This window comes from Polypterus senegalus, chromosome 3 (genome assembly GCF_016835505.1).
Source record: "Polypterus senegalus isolate Bchr_013 chromosome 3, ASM1683550v1, whole genome shotgun sequence".
In the NCBI taxonomy this organism is placed as follows: domain Eukaryota; kingdom Metazoa; phylum Chordata; class Cladistia; order Polypteriformes; family Polypteridae; genus Polypterus; species Polypterus senegalus.
In genome coordinates, this window is record NC_053156.1 from 111,477,399 (window position 1) to 111,499,681 (window position 22,283).

General features: G+C 35.0%; 1 protein-coding gene and 1 long non-coding RNA gene across 3 annotated transcripts in view; both read left to right on the forward strand.

Moving 5' to 3' along the window:
* trmt11 (tRNA methyltransferase 11 homolog) overlaps nt 1-11,845 on the forward strand; it is a 116,992-nt gene extending 105,147 nt beyond the window's left edge. For both annotated transcript variants that reach the window (XM_039747817.1, XM_039747816.1), the window contains one exon: nt 11,579-11,845. In XM_039747817.1, the coding sequence (XP_039603751.1) occupies nt 11,579-11,719 (141 nt within the window). In that variant the 3' untranslated portion in view covers nt 11,720-11,845. The remainder of the gene's footprint in view (nt 1-11,578) is intronic.
* Nucleotides 11,846-11,895: 50 nt separating this feature from the next.
* The window catches only part of LOC120525480, a 95,855-nt gene continuing 85,467 nt past the window's right edge, over nt 11,896-22,283 (forward strand). The window contains exon 1 of the long non-coding RNA XR_005632960.1: nt 11,896-14,847. This is a non-coding gene — a long non-coding RNA (uncharacterized LOC120525480). The remainder of the gene's footprint in view (nt 14,848-22,283) is intronic.

The following is a 22,283-nucleotide window of genomic DNA, read 5'->3' on the forward strand; positions in this document are numbered from 1 at the left end:
AGGGGTTCCCACACTTTTTCATATGACTGTATAAGTGGCATATAGGGACTTAACTCTAAGAACACAATATCTATGAATAAGTTGGATTAACTTTTCCAGAAAGCCTCAAATTATAAAAACATGAAATGTGAGCAAGAAAAGGTTATGGGAAAAAAAGTAAAAGTTTAAAGTATACCAGTAATGAATGCTTACCAAAGACTGCACAACAACTCATGTAACTGACTGAAATTCAACTCAATGGAAGTGTGTACTAACTAAAAAAAAAAGTCATGTCACTCTGTTACAATTAAGTCTGAAGACTACCTATCCAATAGGCTTCTTTACATAATTCACAATTATTGTGATCACTGTGCTGTGTGTGTGGTTTCACAGCCCTTAGTAATGTAAATTTTAAACCTGTAATTGTATGTTGTGCAAACTTAAAGTGAAGACAAATTGAGTGTTTAATGGAATGAGTTCTAATATTACTTTTGTGTTCCAAAATGTGAAGTACAAAAAGCTTTTCCCACATACATAGAGGGCAAGGGCAAACCAGTGAATACATAACCCTGTATATACTGCAACTAGAGTGATGTTTTAATGGTAGGGCCAGAATTAGTCGTAATTGAGTTACCCTTCGGGACACTTGAATACCAGCTGTAATGCAGGCAAGGAAAATGACTTGGTTTTAATGATTGAACAGGACTAGAAAGAGGCACAGTGAAAGCTGTCCAGAGATGGTTTACTACAAAGTCCCTAATATTCCATCCATAAGAAAATGCAAATAGCAGAGGTTCTGAACAGATGGGATTAAGGTGAAGAATATGCCAATACTTTAATATAGCAAGGCGGATCTGATTACCCTGTGTTGAAAGCCTAAGATTACACAGAATTCTATTGGTTTTGTTTTTTGTTGTGCAGTGGAAGGTTGATTCCTGTATATGAACAACGCATGTTTTATATGCTAAGTGAGCACATATCTTGAAATAACCCCTCTGTTGAAAGTGTGCTTTCATTTTGTTAGCCTGATTAATAAAACCATATTGATCTGAACATAAAACTGCGAGACAAGTAAATTGTTATTAAAGATCAAAGATAAAAGCTAGACACATCCAATAAAGTATTGCAATAAGTGGGTCTTCTAACTAGTGAGAATGGAAACGAATTATTGATAATTCACACTGTGATATCTGAAAAAGAGAGAGGTTAAAATCATAATAAATGAAAAGGACAAATTAGTATTGTTGATATATTAATGAAAATGTAAAAGAACCTCCAATTCTTCAGATCAAAAAATATCATGTATATAGTGTAACAAGACAACTGTATATTCCATGTGCTGGTTATCTTTGGAGTATAGATACTGTTCTTTAAAATGAGCAACATAAAGATTTTCTATCCTCAAACTAAACACAGAATCCATTGCAACTCTTTTATGCTGATGATAGAAATTGATTATTGAAGATGAAAAACTTCCCTTTTCAATGCAAAATTGGTAAGTTGTTCTGGAGCTGTATTTTTTCATTTTATTATTTTCATTCCTTTTATTATAGATGTATATATCTGTATAGTTTTTGTATATTCATTTTTTCCATATTTTTCCTTTCTTATATTGTTTGTATAACTCAGTGGGTTTCTTCATTATACATACTGTATAATCAATTGTTTGTATATACATATTGTAAAAAATAAACAGAACAACATCCAAGTTTTGGGGCACTATGTGGCCAACCCTATATAATTTTAACAAAAGCATAGGAAAAAAATGAGTTATAGTGCATGTACAAATCATTTCGACTTTTGTTTTAGGTAGACTGTCTAAGAGAGATTTTTATTATACAGCACCATCTACTTTTTTGGCGGAGAATTACTACCACCTAAGCCTTTGAGTTGTTGTCCATGAGCATGCATATGATGATATCGTGTTTTCCCAGATCCGTCAGATCGGGCATCATGAGCTGTGAGATCATGGATGCGAGAAAATGCGTTGGCCTGGAGAGTACCTTGACGATGTAAGACATTGAACTGACAAGGCTGAAGGTCTAAAAACTACCCAGCAACATTTGGGATTCAACTGTTTGTACAGTGTCCTCCACTATAAAGGAGCATGGTCCATCACTAGAGTGAACTTGTGTCCCACAACGTAGTACCTTAGTTGTTTAATAGCCCCTTTAATTGCAAGGGCCCTCTTTCCAATACTGCAGAGTTGGTTTCCTCATCCAGTACTTTCCCGCTCGAGTACATTATGGAGTATTCAACACCATCAACAGTTTGGCTCAACACAGCACCCAAAGCTGTGTCTGAAGCGTTGATCTATAAGATAAAAGGTAATGGAAAATCAAGTGTTATCATAATAGGTGCTGAAGTGAGGACCTGTTTCAAGTCACTGGATGCGGCTTCTGTTTACTTATCCCATGTCACTGTGTTTGGGGCCCATTTTTTTTTTTTGTCAAATCTGTCAGAGGCACAGCCCTCTCTGAGAAACAGGGAATGAATCAGTGATAGTACCCTGCAATTATAAAATTGCTTCAACCTGCCTTTTCGTTTTTGGACAAGGGCCAATTCATAATGGCTTCAACTTTAGTACATTGTAGATGTATGGTATTGAATGTAAATACCTGGTGTCTGTCAATTAGAAATAACATTTGTTTTATTTATCTTTAGCCCAGCTTTGCTTAGTGCCAGGAGTACTTCCTTCACATTCTGTGTATGTCCCTTCCTTGTCCCAGAATAGGTGGCACTATAGTTTTAGTGGGTACGAAGTACTCTATCCACCAGATGCTGGAAGGTCGCAGATGCCTCGTGCAAACTAAATGGGAGGACCCTATACTGCCAATGACCACACCGGGTACTAAAACCGCAAACTTTTCCTTTGTGGATGCTGTTTAAGGAATTTGCCCAATGCCCTTTCAAGTGTGGTCAGATATTGAGCCTTTTCAGGCCTCTCGAGGAGTATGTCAAATCAAGGCATTGGGTAGGCATCAACACCAGGGGGTCAGAAAAGAGTCGAAAACCTGAGTGGAATCCATGTGCCCAGGCTTGAGATGATCCACTGAGATCATCCGCTATTTGCCACCAATGTCAAGCATAGGATTCGGAAAGGGCCATCATAAGGTGGTTTCAGTGGACCACGATGTGCCTTGCGTCTGACAAACACAAACTTTGCTAATTGCAGGTGGTGTGGGAACCATAAGTGAGGTAAGCCGTTCTGGGTTGGAGGCGACAGCTGGAAGTTGACTGCTGTGTCCAGGAGTTGAGCATGGTGTCAGGATGTAGTCAAGGGGACAGAGCTCTGTAGGATAAAATCCCTGGACACATGGAGAGGCTGACCAAAAGCCAGTTCAGTGGATGAGGCCTGCAGATACTTTTTCGGAACTGTATGTAGCCCCAACAGCACCCCACGGTAGATGGTTGACCCAGCTGTCATTGGTAAGAGAGGAGTTAAGGGTTGACTTTAGCAACCTGTGAAATCATGCTCAACCACCGGTTGTTAGAGTGGTGTGGAAACATCTTATGATGGATCCTTGGCATCAATTACCAGACCCAGTGTAGTACTCTATGAGGGATGAAAACACGCCAGACGTTTTCTCGATGCAGGCAAAAATGTGCTTAACTATATACATAACTGTTGGCTCTCCACTCATCACCCTGCCTCTTCACACACTGCAGTGTTTGTGTGAATTGTGTCCTTACAGAGGCATATTGCCTCCAGCTGCTACACCAGTGTTTTAGAAGAGGTTGCAGATGTTATTTCACATTTTTCGAGCAGTCCTGCCCAATGATCACCAGATTAAGGAGGGAGCTGCACATAACAGCCAGCATGCGCATTATTTGGTTCATCCTTCTATGGGGTGGAGTGATGGCTGTGAGACTAGGGATTTGCACTGGCAATCGGAAGGTTGCCGGTTCGCACCCCGTAAATGCCAAAAGTGACTCTACTTCGTTCGGACCTTGAGCAATGCCCTTCACCTGCAATTGCTCCGTCCTGGGTATGACGTTAATCTGCATCCATCCTTGCATGTAGGCCCTCTGACCTGCAGGGAAAAACCTGGGGGTTGGTGGCAGAATTAGCACTCCAGCCACCATAAAAAAAACTCACACTGGTCCCATTGCATCTGAACTAGTGTGGTGCTGAGGTGTCACCTCTTGCATGATTGCACTCGGGTCCTAATCTGGGATTCTGAGTTGGTTTGTCATGTGGAGGGTGCTGCAATGCGCTGTATCAGCATGTGTTCCTAACCTCTCTCTCTCTCTTATATCATTACTTATAACAGGTGCCAGTATGTGATGCCTTGTGGCAGTTCTTTTGAACACCAACAGGTATGTCTCAATGTCAGCATTGTATTACCTGGGATTGGTACCATTTGGATGTCCCACTAGAGAAAAGCACAAGCTTGACCACATACCTCTGCTTCAGTGAGTTGAGTCTGTTGCTCTCCCACTTGGATCTTTAACACCTGGTTCACTTTTTCTTTTTGTTTTATTTTGAAAGTATTTATTTTGTTGGTCTCTGCTTATCTTCTACATTCTTATCGTGCTATTGACTAAGAGCAGGTCATTTTCTACTTATAGTCAGAATTTCATCTGTCACCGATTATCATAGTTCCATTCAGACAATAAAGTCTTTATCTATCTATCTATCTATTCATGTATCCACCAACTGTAGAAAGAAGAAAAGACTCATCATATATAAGGAGGAAATTGGTGTACTATGTAGACCACATACTCAATAAGCACAATCATTACAAGAACTGTTCATCATTTTTCAGTCAGCACCATTATTTATAATTACCATTTCATGATGTATCATTCATTCATTATTTGTTCTTGAATCTCTGAGGGAATAAAGTATATGCCATTGAAGGAGATCATTTACACAAGAAGCAAGTCCTCGCCTCCTGTGATTGACAAATGAGATATGATCTCAGTCAGTACAATGCATAAGCACGGAACTCCTTATAAATATTTGTAAATAACAATAATTTTACATAACACAGCTCTAAATGTTATTCCATTTCCTTTGTAATGAAACAGTAAATGTTGAGCTTTCAAAGCCATAGAATAATGAACTAATACAGAAAAGGAACATTGTTTCTTTTATTCAGATTTATTTGTAACCTTGGATGATCTTATCTGTTTAAGGTATGTTGAAAAACATTTACCAGATATCATTTTATATCAAATTAATAATATTCAGGACACTTTTCACCTTTTGCAAATGAAATAAATGTTTGTTGATCATTGTGAATTTAGTTTGTAGCCTGCCCATTGCTTTCTCAGAACCTGTCTATTTTTCCATTCTTTCTCCTTATCTATTTATCTGAATTTTAGGGTTAGGGTAGCTGGATGTAGCTGACAGCCAAGCTCTGGTTGAGACACAAGATTGTTGTTGTTTTGTCATTGTTGATAGCAAATAAATAGCCAAACACAATTTTGCTGGCAGAACTATCACTGTGAAATACATACTCCTAACTAAAACTATATTCTTGTTTTTACTTGACCAAAATATATCTAAAGAGCAAAACATGTCACAAACTGCATCCTTTATTAGCATCTTACACTTTTTTAATCAAAAATGCCAATTGAATTACATAAGCAGACAAAAAGAAATGTATCATTTCTCATTTATACTTCAATATCCAAAATATCTGTTTGTGTAGCCATTTTCTTTAAAAAGCACAATTATAAGGAATATGAAAGCACTTGGATGCTGGGTTGGGGAAAGAACAGTTTCAGTTTTAGAGGTAATATGTATCCTGTTCTAAACAAGAATATTTAATTGCCTTTGGACTTGTTACAGTTCTCTGAACCTGCAGTCAGTAAATAGCATTATTAAAAAATAAACTGAATATGTACCATACTTGTAGGAGTGATCTTCAGAAGGTCAAATTTACTGCATAAAAGTAAAGCAAATAACTCAACATAATCTGAATGAAACTGATCTTTAAATAAACATTTCTAATACCACCTTTGGGCTGCTGTACTGTGTTTCATGGTAGCTAATGATTTGTGAGTTTGCCGGAACCATTAATCACCAACTAAACACACTGCAGAAATCTTTACAGTACCTTTTTGAAATTTCATGTTGTTTTTCTTGCATTGGGTTGATATTTAAGTCAGTAAACACCATTTCAATATTATTTGATAAAGGTTAAGCTCTGAAACACACATTAAAGAAGATAACAATAATGCCCTTTGTGTGGTTCTAACAAAACAAGTGGTCATAAATTCAGAGTAAATAAATACTTTAAGCAAATGTAGGCATTGGTATAATATTAAATTAGATCCAACCTGAGCCTAACATGACTATCTATAACCTAATCCCAAATTGAAACCATAGTTAACTCCCAGTACCTGACCCAAAACTTTGTAATTACATGAAGTAGACTGAAAGAACTAAGAGCATTTGCACTTACTAAACAAATTTAAAACTGAGATCGAAGGCTCAATTATTCTTCTTCTGATAATATTAATAATCAAAAGATTTATGTGGTCATTTCAATTGTAAATGCTTTGCTATTTTGGAGCTTTTAAAAACAACCCATGTCTAACAAGAGTGGCTATGATTGTACTGCTTAAACTTGTCCTTTTTTTGTTTAGTAAACATATGAAAAATAATCTTAATTATTTTTCCAATGTAAGTATAATTGTAACTGTTTTTCTTATATTTATTTTTCCATTTCTCATTACTTACCTAATCAGTAGGTATTTTAGTTTGTGCTTACTTTTTTTAGAATAATGTGTTGAGTAAGAAACGAAAATATCTTAAACTGTTTTGAATAAGTAGTTAATAATGAAATAAAATGTGGGTGAGACATATGAATTACAGATAAGAACATTATTGAAATAATATTGTGATGCTCATCATCTCGCAGCCAGATTCTAGCCATGCCTGTGGAGTGAGTGATGACATTTTGTTGTCAAACAACACTCAGAACAATAAAACAAATTGTACCTGTTACTATTCAGAACATTCAGTGTTTATTTTGGCAAAAGCATTAACACTTGGCTCCTGCCACTTTTTAAAGTGTTTACTTTCAAGACCTGTCAAAAATGTAATCATTTTTCTTAACATGAGATTTGTACTGGCTAAAAAATGTACTGATTCATGGCATTTATTTATTTATAAGGAAGTAAGTGGTGGGAGTTACATGGCATATCAATGTAAAAGTGATGTTGCTCTTCTAAATAGAGGGACTAAGAAAACATGCAGAGGCAATGTATATCAAGAATGGTATTTTATTTATGTTTATTTTCTTATTCACTCATGCTACTACAGGGTAGAAAACTACTTCTTCTATGTGACTTTTATTACCTGCTTCTAGCTTTCAAGGTACTGCAGGATATCCTTGGACAACTACATTTTAGGATGATGAGACTTTTAGGAGAAATGTAGTTTTATTACTATATCCAACAAACTTTGTTTTGTGCTGTTTGAGTGAGGTTTTCACTGTACATTATTTTACTGAATCATTTTTTGATCTTAGGAGTTCATTCCAGCAGCATCAATGAATGGTAGGAGCAAATCCTAGATGTGGTGCCAGTCCTAGAGATCAGGCCAACCTTGATGCATAATTATGGACCAGTTAGCTTAGCCTGTAGATCATATGAATTAAGGGAAGCAAAACATAAATGCAGATACCTGGATACAAGTGTATTGAAAGTATCAATTGAAATATTAAGTGCAAAAGAATATTGAGAAATTTCACAAAAGAGGAGATTGTTTGGCTTTATTAAGTTATTTTGATAACAGTAAATTTGACTTTAGTTTTGTAATAGACAATCATCAAACTACAAGCAAATGGATTCAAAATACAGTGCACAAAAGAATACTAAAGAGCCTCAAACACAGAAATGTGTTAAGATGTAGAAATATGTTTTTGAATAAAGTGATGTTAAATGGAGTCTCTCATTGGTGTTTGGTAAGTTTTAACTTAAATAACTAATTTAAATTATAATTATAGTATTAAAGAATTTACCCAATATTGCAGAAAAGAAAGCCGTACAAATATACTTGGGCTGAAACAAGTATAAGGTAAATAAGTAGTAAATAAATGTCAGGTTTTACAGATAGCATTAAAATATTACTTATAATTAAAGAAGGATTTATTAAGTACACATTATGAGAAAGACATGGTTGTCACATTTTACTCTGTGAAGATATGGTTAAAAGGCTAATGCCTTTAGGATTAGTAGGGTAAGGACTTGGTCCGTTTGTGTTGAGTACATATATAGAGAACATATGCTTAACTTGTACAGGTTGATTCAAAGAGAGCTAAACACATCTCTCTATTATAATAAAAAAATCCTAGGACAAGACAAGACTTTTTAGCCTGGGACGAGACATGACTTTTTCAGAGAGATACTTTCACGTCCCATGAGACGAGACTTTGTGCCAAGAGATTTAACAATGTCTGGGTGCAGGACGTAAAAGACAAAGAGTAGATGACAAAGTAGAACGTTGTAAATAATTCAGAAATGTTGGCGGGATACACATGCAGAGCAGGTTAGAGATCATGAAAGTACTAAAATTTAAAAGTCTCAAAAAAAATAATAATATAGATCACATTAGCGCAAACAAACAGAAATTATTACTCAGTGAAATAACGGAACAGTGAAAAGAAATCAAATATATTGTTCAGAATTAAACTTTAAGTCGAAGACTTGTAGATGGTCTAGTTCGTGTTGCCATCAGGGAAAAATAGTGTTTCTTCCCAATGAAGAGGCGTATCCTCAAGAATTAAGATTTGTTGTTTGGTGAGCGGCAGAGACGTGAAGTGGCGCAAGCCAAGCGGGTTGGTGAGCGAAGCCCCCTAGTTTTTAAAAAATGTATTACTTGGTAATAACTGTATCTTACAACCATGCAGTCTTAACCATTTTGTAAAGGATCTCTCAGTTTTATTTTAGAATTACAGATGCACCCCTCATGTCACACATCACATCAATTCTGTAGTCATTCATGCCAAACCAATATATTATATCACCATCAAAGGTTGACATAAACAATGGCAGTCACAATGTGTTCCCTCATCTAATAAATGTGATAAAATAAGGAAAAGAAGTTAAGGGTAACTCTGTAATTTTATGCATACTACTGATTCATGTGATACATAGTTATTATGTAATATATTTTTGAAAGTGAAATTCTTTTTGAACCACCCTGTGTAATGCTCTGATACAGCACATTGCCACACCCTCCACACGACAAACCCACTTTGATTAGCCCCAGAGGGATGCTGGAGATGGTGTGCTTGAAGGTGGAGTCAGATAATGTGAAAAAGTGTGAGTCTCGCAACAAAGGATGCTCTGGACACCAAGGAAAATTATTTGGAAGGCAACTGGTAAACCTAGAAAATGACTGTTAAACTGATGATGAGTATGATGATAATTTTTCTGACCATATCTAAAATATCAAAGAAAGTGTAGAAAAAGCTACTAGGCTAATTTTTAGTTTTCAGGGTGTTTAGTTTGTGGAAGAATTGAATGAGTTGAATCTTGTCAGCTTAAGCAAGCAAAAAATAAGAGACGACCTGAAAGATTATTTAAAATCATAACAAGCCTAAATAAGCTATTGATCTTAAATTTATTGTTCGCAAAAATTGAGAAAGGTTTATAGCAAATGCTAGAAAGTATTTAGTCATACAAAGAGCCATAGATGTTGAATGTGAGATTAACTGGCAGTGTGATAGAAAGAGAAAAGGCAAAATGGCATACTGGTTTGTGCTGCTGCCTCACAGCTTCATAGTCCTGGGCTCAAATTCTGCCCAGGGTACTACCTGGACTACCACCTTAATATAGATTGTATATTACCCCATATTAGCCCTATGTGATTTTTCCTCTAGGAATCTCTGGGTTTCTTCTCACATCGAAAAGACTTTCAGGACAAAGAAACTGGTATCTCTAAATTGGCCTTGTGTGAATGTTTATGTAAGATTATTTCATACCTTGAACCCAGAGTTGCAAATTTAGAAACCAGCTGCTAGTGGCTCTGAACTGGATGGATGGATGAATTAGAGAAACTGATGGATATAGTAGAAGGGAGCACCTTGAGAACAGGTGAATCATGTTCTTAACAAAACATATCTTGTAAGTTCTGATATTTTCTTAGTAAACATTTTACATTTTTTTATAAGGAATGAAGGAAGAATCGAATTGAATTAGGTGTTCACGTATCATGTTGATAATAGGCAAAAATTATGTGCTTTTATTTACCTTCATATATATTGTTGATTTTAGCTACTTTCATGATGTGGGGTGATTTTTTTTTTAAGGCTTTCACTTCCAGAATATCTTACCTGTATGAGAGTGCAGGTCCTACTAGCTGCAGGGCCTTGGTTTGTTTCATATAGCAGTTTCTGTACCAAGCTGCAGCTAGTCAGTATGCTCTCCACTACTCTGTCAAAAGTGAAGACTGTACTTCATTCTGATCCCCTGACACTAAAGCTGTTTTTTTTACTTTGTTTAAAAACACTAGCTTTGTCTCTTAGAAACCTGGTTAACAGAGGTACATTTCTCTACAAATAAACCGATTATGTGGCCATGTAAACCCTTAATCGATGCTACTGTTAAGAATTTTGTAGCCTGCACATTTCTCTTGCACTCTGTCACCTTGTGCTTCACACATGCTTTCAGCAGCCATAGGCAGAAGCATCCACAAAATACATTTCTAGAGGCAAATGTTTAGGTAATCCATTATTTCTTCTCCCAATGAAATACTTTGTCTCAGTATTTCAGAAATCACTAAATTTATGTTGTTGAGCTGAATGTATGGTGATAAACTCAGCAACACAATCTGAGCTTGAAGGTAACACATTAACAGTAACTTGCGTTATGTGGTCCGTTTACCTTTTAAAGTAATGAGTAATCTAGTGCAATAATTATCTTAGTGAAGTAAAAATACAGGTAAGACTGAAATGTATGCAATGTGCATTTTAATCATGTCTGAATAGTTTGAATTGTAATTTTAAATTGTGGAGTAGATATCTGAGTCAAGGAGAAATGTGTCTTTGTCCCAAACATTATGGAAAGCACTGTATCATTATTTTTAGTATAAGCACAACAGCATTACAAAACTGCAATCAACTGTATTCATGACTATATCTTTTTTCTTACATACATTATTTGAATGTGTGCATCACTAAGTTACATTTTGTGTTACAGTTGTATTGGGATGGTGTACATGTTCTTTTAGTATTTTTCTGTGAGTACTTCAAATAGAAAAACATATCTCTTTATTTGCAGCTTATTTCCTTTATCTATCATAAAGTCAAAATCTCAGTCCATTCATTAATCCTTGGAGTGATGTTTTGCTCAGGGTTATTTGGATTGTACTGCCTCATGTGACCCTGCACTTGATAAAGCAGATTTGATAAAGAAAGGGTAAAAATCTGTTTTACAAAATATCACTTATCAGTACAAAGTTACTTTCTTTGAATATTAAGATTAGACATTTCTCAGTTTCAAATATATGATTAAATTGGCATGCTGAATTTAAAGAAAATCCTAATTTACCTTTTTGATGTTATTCAAAAAGAAGCATTTTAAATGCAAATGTGTATGTAGTAACTGAAAGATAATTTCATGTTTGTTTTTCCTGCAGGCAGAAGATGAGCTTGCACACCTTATTGATTCCAAATTTAGCCCATATCAAGGTCACAACTCATTCCGGGAAAAGTATTTCAGTGGTCTAACAAAGAAGATTGCTAAGCAAGTAACCAACACTTCAAAAATGCAAGACTGAATGCTTCTGAGTACATTTCCTTCAATATTTTAGATCATTGTGCATGTGTTTCGTTACAAAGATTGTTCCTTTAAATGATTGTTTTACATTTTTTTACATGCGGCTTAAATAAACTTTTTTTTTATGGATGCTGTTTTATTTACCAATGAAAAACAAAAGAAATTCCTTTCCACTACTTACCCAGTTCAGTTTTTTGTATAGTATATTTGTTAATATATCACTGCTTTTTAGTTTTACTAATACAGTTATTAATTCAACAGTGCATTAAAATGCCCTCCAGATTCAGAAAGAAATGAGATCTTCATTTAAAGACATGGCATATACTTGCTTTATTTGTCTGTTAAAACATAAAATAACAAAGTAGATTTTCACATTCTATTTTCTACCAGGATCTTACACAGTAACCATCATTCATATTTTGAAATCAATTTTAAAAGCATTTGAGCAATCTATGATTAACATACAGCTGCTTAAGTTAATTCAGAGTTTATTCTGCATCTTCTAGAATAATCAAGTTTAGTATTACTGATTTATTTTGTAAAACACCTTAAATGCTATAACCTTTATTTTTCTCTCCCCTTTTTGCAGCACGTATTTAAATAGGGTTAAAAAATTTTAGGTCAAAAAATAGTTTCTTACACATTCTGGAACTTTAATGATCGGTTTATGTTTGTAGTTAAATGTTTATTTATTTCTAATTTTGATCTTAACAAGATTATAATTTTTGTTAAACTCACACGACTTGAGAGTAATACTTGTCCACTGCATGAAAAGGTGTTACTTGGATTTTATGTGGATACTTAAAACCTTTGACTTCTAAAATACTATATTCACTTAATTAAATGTGCTGTCACATGCACATTTCCGTGCTCATTTTGTGTAATGATGTCACTTTACAAAAGCGTATTTTTTATGTAGAATTCCTCATGTGGTATTTTTTTATACTTCAGACTTTTAATGCATCTAACTTACCATAAGAGTAACATAATTTATTATTTTAGAAAATATTTTAAAGAATGTCAGATTAATAGTAGTATTTATCCTATCATCATACAATATATTAAATGTACGCCAGGTTATGAATGTTCACATACTGAGAACAGTTCTATTTGATGGAAGATAAAAAACTTAATTCCACTTACTTTGTGGTTCTTAGTGGAGGTTTCACCACTTATTTAACTTGAAATCAGTAACCAACATTGTGTTATAACCCTTTCCAACATACTTTCACTTAATGTTAATGGAAACAATTACTTTATAATCCTGCTTTGGATGTTAATGATGTTATTCTGTTATTCGTTTAGAAGCTTCAGATTTGGCAGCAGCTGTGCCGTTCACTGCTTTTACTGACAGAATTTGCTAAGAAGTGCAGATGTGAGTTATAATACTGAATGATCTAAATTAGAAATGTGTAAACAGGAGGTTAAGTACTGATTATAAGTTCAGGTCAAAATCTCCGGTCAGTGGCTTCCAATAACAGTGTCAATGAACTCCATATTTTTCCTGTTCGTTCTGTACAAGCAACAGCAGTATTGTGTAATATAAACAATTAGTTGATAAAGAGCATGCCATTCTAATTATAAAGACTTTATCTCATCATACAATTTAAGAGTGGATTTAAAAAAAATTAAGGAAATACATGGTGGATAGATAATGAGATATAGAGCCATTCCATCCAAGGTGCTTTTGGGTTATTTGTAAATTCATTATATGATGCAGGGAGGTCAACAGACTAGCAGGCAAAATTATTTTTCATCTTTTTCATAATTCTTTTCAGTAGTTTTCATTTTTTATGTCCTGATGCTGTCACATGTTTTTGATTATCCACTATAAATAGTGGTCTTTCTTCTACTTTTGTCAGAAATGTAAGTGAAAAAATAGTTTGTAAAGGGAAGATATATAGATTTTACATTACAGCTCACAAATCCATTTTAATTGCTTTTAGCATCATGTTAAGCATAACCTCCATTTGTAGTCTGCATAGAATGCTATTTAGTCTGACTTCCCAGTTTGCTTTCATAAGTAGCCTCTTCCAAAGTTTCATGACTCTCTCACCCCCAATTGTTTAATTATACATGATATTTTACTTGCTGTTCCCTACCTCTGAATTCCGTCTTGGTAGTGCTGTAGTGGATTTTCCACCAGTTGCCGTACCTTAGTGCCTTGGAAATTGTATCCAGCTTTGTAGTTAGGTTTATAGTAAGTTCAAGATAATTTATGTAAAGTAAAGAGTGCATCAGCACTGGTTTTCGTTGGAGACCCCAATTTTAACATTACTTACAAAAAATCCTTTTACCATAACTCTGCTTGTTCTGCACAATGTGCTTTGAATTTGTTTATTTTTGTTTGATCTCTTGTCTCTCTTATGGTCAATTATAGAATGATTGTTGAAAACAAAAAAGATTCTAATGTATTTGTTACTTTATTGCAGTTCTAGCTAGAAAGAGGCATATATGCTAAATGAATAGATGGAATTTGGTACTCTAAATATATACCAAATATAAATCAGATTTTGGTTTGCATGACAGAAGAATAAGGAAAAGAAGCAAAGTTAGTTTGAGTTAGGATTTAGAGTGTTTTAAACTCCTTTGTGCATTTCAATGCACTTACCGTTATTTTTTTATAGCATTGTGCCACCATTTGTCAATTGTTTTCATAACATGCAAATTAGACTGTTTCACATCTTTTTCTGTTTTTCATACATTTTTAGCAGGTCAGACTGGGGTTTTTGATTTGTAAAACATTATCTCCAACAATAAATAAACTAAAAATCAATAATGTTTTGTGGGCTGGCTGGACACCCTTATGCACTCTGACAGTTCAAAAGCTGTAATAGCTTTATTAAACAACCCAGTATTACAGCGAGAGAGATTTCACCTTTTGAAAGTATTTAGCTAAGTCATGTTTCAGGTTGTTTTACTACAGACACTTTTTTCTTTGCTTGACTTTTACTTTCATTTTCGGGCTAAGTTAACAAATGTAACTTTGATGACAATTCAGGTGGACTACTCAGTAGCTTGGAATCTGAAGCTGGTGACCTCGGTGCTAAACACTCTAAAATTCATCAAAAGGCAAACTAAAGACATATGTTTTTCAGTAAGAAGGCTGACTAAGGAGACAGTTTGCATGTGAGTAATTTGTTTTTTTCTGACGATTAGCAGGAGCCAGTGCGACTGAAGAGTTAAAACAGTTGATGCTGAGGCTCTTATCAGGCGGCATTAGCTGAATCATTTATTTTCCTGACCCTTCTTTTCCTGCATTTTGTTTCTATTCTAAGCCTAATTACCTACATTCTGCAGTGCCGCTATTTTTTAAGGATTGTTTGCCTGTTGAATATCATATGTTACTATCCACACAAAAAAGCCAAACTTTTCACAGTTCTCCAGATGTCCTGCAGTTTTTCATTCAAAGTAACTGATCTTGACAAGCCACAACTTTTTCCCTCCTGATATATTGCTCATCTCTCTTCCTTGTATTCTGTTTCCAACATTTTTAAATCTTGCTTGTTCTTCAAAGGGAAACAAGGGATTTGCGATGCATACAATGTTTGAGGCAGAAGACTTTCTTGATTTATCATTGCAGCAGTTTAATAAGTGTAAAGGATACATCGCTAATTAATGAATTACTACACAAACAGATGTTTCAGTACATTTAGAAGCTGTTCATAGACGCAGAAGAATAAATTGTCTACAACATTATCTATAATAATCACACTTCAACACCAAATTCCATTGAAGATCAAAGATTTTGACTAATTACTATTCAACTCCAAAACAAGTCCCCTTATTTACCATATTTAATGCTTTTAGATGATGTATGCTTTTAATCTGCTATGTAAAGATTAAAGAAGTTATCTGTGTCTGTGAGACATATGTGAGTAAGAATCTCATTGTTCTGTATACTGCATGACAATAAACATGAACTTAATTCTGTGCTGATACTACACAGTCTGTAAATACTGAAAGGTACTCTGCAGTAACAAAATGATCTAAATTCTAATAGGTATTTAAAAACAATTATTTTCTGAAAGCATTTCAGTCATGTGTTACAATATCCTATCGTGGATTAAATTAATGTAAGAGAGAAACAACTCTGTAATGGGTCACCAAGTGTATTTCAATGCATTCTCATAGTGTTGTGCAATATCCAAATATACACTACATTGAATAGATTTACTTTGTTGCCACAAGTTTTAATGCATTGAAAGATGCTTTCTTTAAATTGTAACTAGTAACTATAGCTATATCTGTCCCAGTTATTAAAAAAAAATAGATTTTTTGTTAATTCTTGAAATAAGCTGTAAATCTTTCAAATATTTAGGACCTATATATACATTACTCATGGGAACCAATCATTAAATGTGCAGAAGGGTCTGCAAGTGTTATGATTAGTATTTTTATGCAATATCTCCTTTGCACAATTTCTAGGATTTGAATCCTAAGAACTTAATCTATACTAATAAAAGGCAAAGCCCTCACTCACTCACTCATCACTAATTCTCCAACTTCCCGTGTAGGTAGAAGGCTGAAATTTGGCAGGCTTATTCCTTACAGCTTACTTACAAAAGTTAAGCAGGTTTGATTTCGAAATTCTACACGTAATGGTCATAACGGTCGACAACGTCCGCCATGTTGAACTTTCTTATTTATGGAGTTGAAGTATAGTTATTGTCTCTTAACATTAATTCCTCATTACCTTGTCATTAATTTATGCAAATAATGCAATATTATTATCCAATAAAGGCACAACATAATTTTTTCTAAGTATGGAGGACTTTTTTAGCGTAGCAGGAGAAGGAGTGAATGTGATGCTAATAATTCATGGTGTTGAACAACACAGGATTTTCTTAGTTTTAAGAAAAGTTTTAATGTAAGCCCATTTGAAAGATTCTTATACTTTGAATTAAATTGTTTTTAGCAGTGCATTTAAAGTCTACAGTTGCTGTCCTGTTTTGACTGTTTAATCAAAAGGTCGTCAATCATGGTCCAGGAGGGCCGCAGTGGCTACGGATTTTCATTACAGCCAGTGTCCTAATTAGAACTCAGTCCTTGCTGATAGTGAAACTTGATGTTTAACTTTATGTCTTGTTAGTGCCTTTATTCATCAAAGACAAATTTTAGTTACTTTGTAGATCAGAGGTCCTCAATTACAGTCCTGGAGGTCCGCTATGGCTGCAGGTTTTCACTTTAACCAATTTCTTAATTTGAACTCTCTTATTTCTACTAAAGCAATAACTCTGGGCTTAATTTTAATTATAAATTCATACATTTCAGGGTATGTGTTTGGGTTTTGCGGGCATGCAGGAGTTGGCTAATGGGCATTATTATAATGGGCCCTGTCTGTGACTCAGTAGTGAGACAGTATAGAGGTCAACACAATGCACATCCTGGCCATCTGAGATTTCACATTAAACCGGAGAGATAGCAGATGCATTTCTTTCTTTGACTTTTAGTGTACTAATCATAAGCTTTGATTATTTACAACAAATTTTGGTTTCTCTTTGGGCTGAGGAGAAACAACAGACCTCTGGTTTAGAATTTTTGCTTGGTTTTTTGGTGCCTTTTTACCTTCCAGTCTCATACATTCCCACCTCCTCCTAGCTCTTTCTGGGCAGGGCAGCAAGCAAGTATGATAGGAGAATTAGATAGAATTTATTTGTCCCCAGGGGGAAAGTTGGCTTTTTACAGATGCTTGATAGATAGATTAAAAAAATATATGCAGACTCACTATAGCACACACACCAGAATGACCGAAAAGGAAGAAAATTAAAAAGAATGAAAAACATCTGACTTGGCAGTTACAGTCACAGTGAGGCACTATGCAGTAATATTTCTGTTATTGTAAAGGAGTCCCAGCAGTGTTTCTTGACACACTTCTGCTGAATACTTTGTTGGCTGAAGGTACTCAGTACGCTTAAATGTCAAAAATCAAACCTATACAGTTCTGTAGATGTTCATCATAACAACTTTAACCTTGCACTTGCACTTTAACCTTCCCTTGACTAAATATGTATATATACTCTAAATACTTGGCCTATTTAACAGAATTAAGTATGGCCACAAGACAAAGGATTATATTGCCTATGTAAGTGTCAAGGTAGGCTTTATGAGGTCACACCAGGCCATCCTTTAGAATTTTGAATGAAGCCCACATTGAAAGCATGATATTAACAAATATCCAAGTGGAAGAGCTTTGCAGAATTTGACAAAAGTAGTTGCCAGTAACAATTCATCATATCAATTGTTGGGAAGGGGGTGTCTCTAAGCCTATCAATGGGATTGTCATAGACTCCAAACAAGTGTCTCATCATGATGCATGCATTGCATTTTCAAAAACAATAGTCACCTGGAAACTATAACCTTATGTTATACCCATGTCTAGAATTTTCTGAAACTCCCAAGTGTACTTCTGGCTATTTTTACTCAGTTATATGATTTGGTCATTCCCAAACCACCACCCTGGGTCAGTGAGAAATCAAGCTTGTTCAGCGTATCATTTGATTTAACATCTTCTTTCTGAATAGATAATAGCTGAAGTCCAAAAGTTTATTTCAGGTTTCTCAGAAGTAAGTCTTAGTAACACCTTCCCATTTCCAGGCATGCATCCCATGGGACCAAAGGGTTTAGCAGAATGATGTGATACGTTTGTTCTCTAAGCCTTTCCTTAACTTTGAATGGGACTTGCCAGTGTGCAAGGAGTTTTGAGTGGCAGATAGATACCAATGCCATTACCCTGTACCTTGGCTTAAACTCACTGGACGTGGTACTATGATTGTACAAACATGCTTATGTCCACTGCACATACCACACCATAAGAAACTTTTCAAATTCTTTGCTCCTACCAAGCTTCCTTGACCAAGTCCAAGGTGTCTTTTGCACCAGTTCAGTAACTTACGGGCTGAGAAGGTGATCAATACTCTGGGCACTTCACTATAGGCAAATAAAACGAAAGAATCAGTATTATCAACTCTTTTGTACAATATTTCTTTTTGGGTCTAGTTATATCACTTTGTCACAGTTGATCAAATTTGGGATAGTCAGTTGTTGTTTTTAAATGTTTACTTCTAAAGAGTCTGGCAGTTTGCTTAAGGATTACTGGCATGAAGCCCCACAATCTGTGAGACTCTCCTTTAGGATTATTACCTATGCAAACACCTTCAAACATTCATGAATGGTACATATCCTTTGCATTAGCCGTTCACCTGAAAATTGTTCAGGATAAAAAGTGGCATAATTTAATATATTTTTATAAACACTCTGTCCCTTTGTAACCTGGCCCCTAAAGTGGAATACATGAGATCATAATGATTTGTCCAGGTCATGAGCATTCCAGTAACAAGTTTTTTGTCTAGATCACAATAAGCTTATAGGGCATCATCGGACAAAAATGGGGAGATGATGGGAGCCCAGTCTCTGGCTACTGCCAGTCAGACATATCTGTTTGCCGTTCTCAAGACAGAGTACAACAATATTTGCAGAAGTAGAATAATTTGAATACTTTTACAAGGCATGTTAGTTAAGCAGCATATATTTTGAAAACCACCATGTGTTGTTAATATTGACAGCATAACTTATACTGAGGATTTTGAAGTATCATTGTTGATTGTCAAGAAGTTAAGAACTCCAGATTTCAGTTAGCAAAACCTTAATTGCAGACCATAAACTAAACTAAAAACTACTTAAATACAGAAACAAGTCTCTAAGCAACTGTATGAACCTCCTGGTTTTAAATCATTTTCCTTAAATAGCTGACCACAGTGGCTTCCCTTGAGGTATTTTATAGTTCTTCATAGTAGATTCACACATGCATTCCTAGGTTGTTGAAATTGCTGGATTGGGCATTCTGAGAAACTTGAAAGAAAAATGTGATTACAAATGGCCTGTAAAACCTTTTGGTGAAACATGAGTATGTCTATAAAGTATCATTAAATAAAATGTGAATAATTCTGAAGAGGCTAGTTGTGTAAATTGTTTTGTTTCAGTCATATGTGCCTGTCACATTAATAGGTCTTGGTTTTGCGCTATTAATAGCAATTTAATATGTTTCATTTTTATTCCTTTTTTAGGTTCTGTACATCAACAGATGGATCAAGTCCTATAAATTGAGCAGGCTATACTTTTAGGCAGTCTTAGTTTTAAATAGTGCCATATGCACCCTACAGCATATAAAGGAACTTAACAGAAAAAACAAGATTAGAGTATAGTAGCAAACTGAAAATTTCCTATCATCAAGAATCAAACTAACAGTATAATTAAAAGCAAGACTGTAGTATTACAGAACAATCTAGCAAAGGAGCTGCCATCAAGAATAGAGAATTATGCAGTACTTAAGGATAGACTAAGTGAAACATGGCTCAAGCACAGACAGTACTGCACAGTTGTTTTGATTCAACTGATGGTTACATCAAACATAATTCCATCCATCCATTATCCAACCCACTATATCCTAACTACAGGGTCACAGGGGTCTGCTGGAGCCAATCCCAGCCAACACAGGGCGCAAGGCAGGAAACAAACCCTGGGGAGGGCGCCAGCCCACCGCAGATCAAACATAATTGTTAGGTTAATATTGTTTCCTGAATTAGTGGTATAGAATGGTTTCCTCAGATAGCTAAGTAAACACATGGTTGTTCTGTTTCCCAAAAGTTTGGATCGGTTTTAATTTAAAAATCTTCACTGGGTCCTTTTAGCACTCATTTTTATATGTTTCATTACCTGTTTGGTGTTTTTTAAAACACGTATTTTGTTTCTGTCTATTTTTACTTTACTTTTGTTGTGAAGGAGTTAATTTATTTTCACATCTTGGCTATATTTGGTTTTGTATGGGCACCGCCATTTTTTTGCTCTGGCTGTTAGGGACAACCAGAAGTGAGCAACATGTAACCTCACCGTTGTGACAGGCAGAATGATGCACTCCCTTGCTATTCATGATTGTGGATACAAACACACAAAATGTTTTCTTCTGTTCTCTTCTTCTTGATTAATTGTTCCAGTTCTCTATCCTCCTTCTTTCAATCACTGACAATGATTTTGGTTAGTGGTTTCGCTTTGGAGACTCTTCTTTTGAATTCAAAGTTTTGAGCTTTGGCTCTTCTTCTGACTATGTTTGATTTCCTAATCCCTTATTTCTCTCCCTGCCATGTTACCTAGTGCCAGCAGAATACCAAAGATCAACATCTAACTACTGTACAGTATCATGTAATGTAAAATTGTAAAGGTAAATCAAAGCTCATAGTGTATAAGACAATCTATTGAAAAGCCCAAAATAATATTTTGTATTTGTTTTTCTTTTTCAAGTTATTTAGCTGCTAATACATACTTTTCCTTTTTTTTATATAATGTAGATTTTAGACCAGGAAACAGATTGATGTATTTGTTTAAAAGAAAAATGGTGCCTGTGACATGAACCAGGCAATGATACAGCATATGTAGCATGCCAAAAACACACTCCTGCAGATGACATCATCACTAAACAACAACCAGAACATGAAGCACAAAGACACTGACAGACAAAAAAAAAAAACAATACTGTAGAATAAAGTGGCATTTCATATAAATTTTAGATTAGTTCAGCTAATTCTAATTTCTTTCCTCTGTAATGTACAAATAAAGGTTGTGTTGCCCCCGGTCATTTAGATGTGCCTTGGTGTCGTGAGCTATAGAAAGTGGTTTTGTAAATTCTGTGTAGGATGGCATTTCTTTCTGGATAGCTATCAGTGTAAGTGTTAATATAAGTGTTAAATAAAGTGCCAAAAGGTAAAAGTAACACAGAATGATGCATGAATGTCTTCAGCTCCCGGTGCAGGTAAAGTCTATTTAATAGTTCTAATCAGAAGTACAATTTTAGAAAACCAGTAAGAGATGACCGGTCTTTAGCTTTAATAACTCTGTCAGCGTAGTTGGACTGATTGCCTTAGTTCTTTACAGGGGCTAGCAGAAGACTACTGAAATGAAAGAAATCCTTATCTTCAGATCTTTGCAAACAATCTATTTTGCATTTGTAATAAACATTTGGTAACTTCCTTTAATCTGTTTAAATATGGGAAAGCCTTGTTAAGTACCATTCATATTAGTATGTTCACAGACACAAAGTGAATTCAAACCATATTAGGCTGTACAATTTATTAATTAAAAAAAAACAATCTTAATAAATCTGTGCTAACCTGTTTTTCTAAATGTTTTAATCCAAGAAAAACAAAAGCACTCATATTGTATTCTTTTTCACATATTTAGTGCCCTCTTTTTTATTTAAGAAATGCCTTGTAAAATGCAGCTTCAAAGGTCACACAAAATGACAGCTTCCCCTTAGGGATCAATAAAATGTACCAAAAATGGAGGTCTGAAAGAAAAGTCTCTGCCTAATGATTTTTTTCCCTGCTGTATGATTATGAATCATTACATCATTTATGTAATTGGGCATGTTAAGGCCAAACAGAGTCAGACACTTTTATTGTAGTTATTTGTGCCATACTCTCTCGACATCACAGTCACGTCTGATGGTGTTCTTATCCTTCATGCTGGAGGTCCTATTCTGCCTTTGTCATTCTTAAGTAGAACTTGCATCT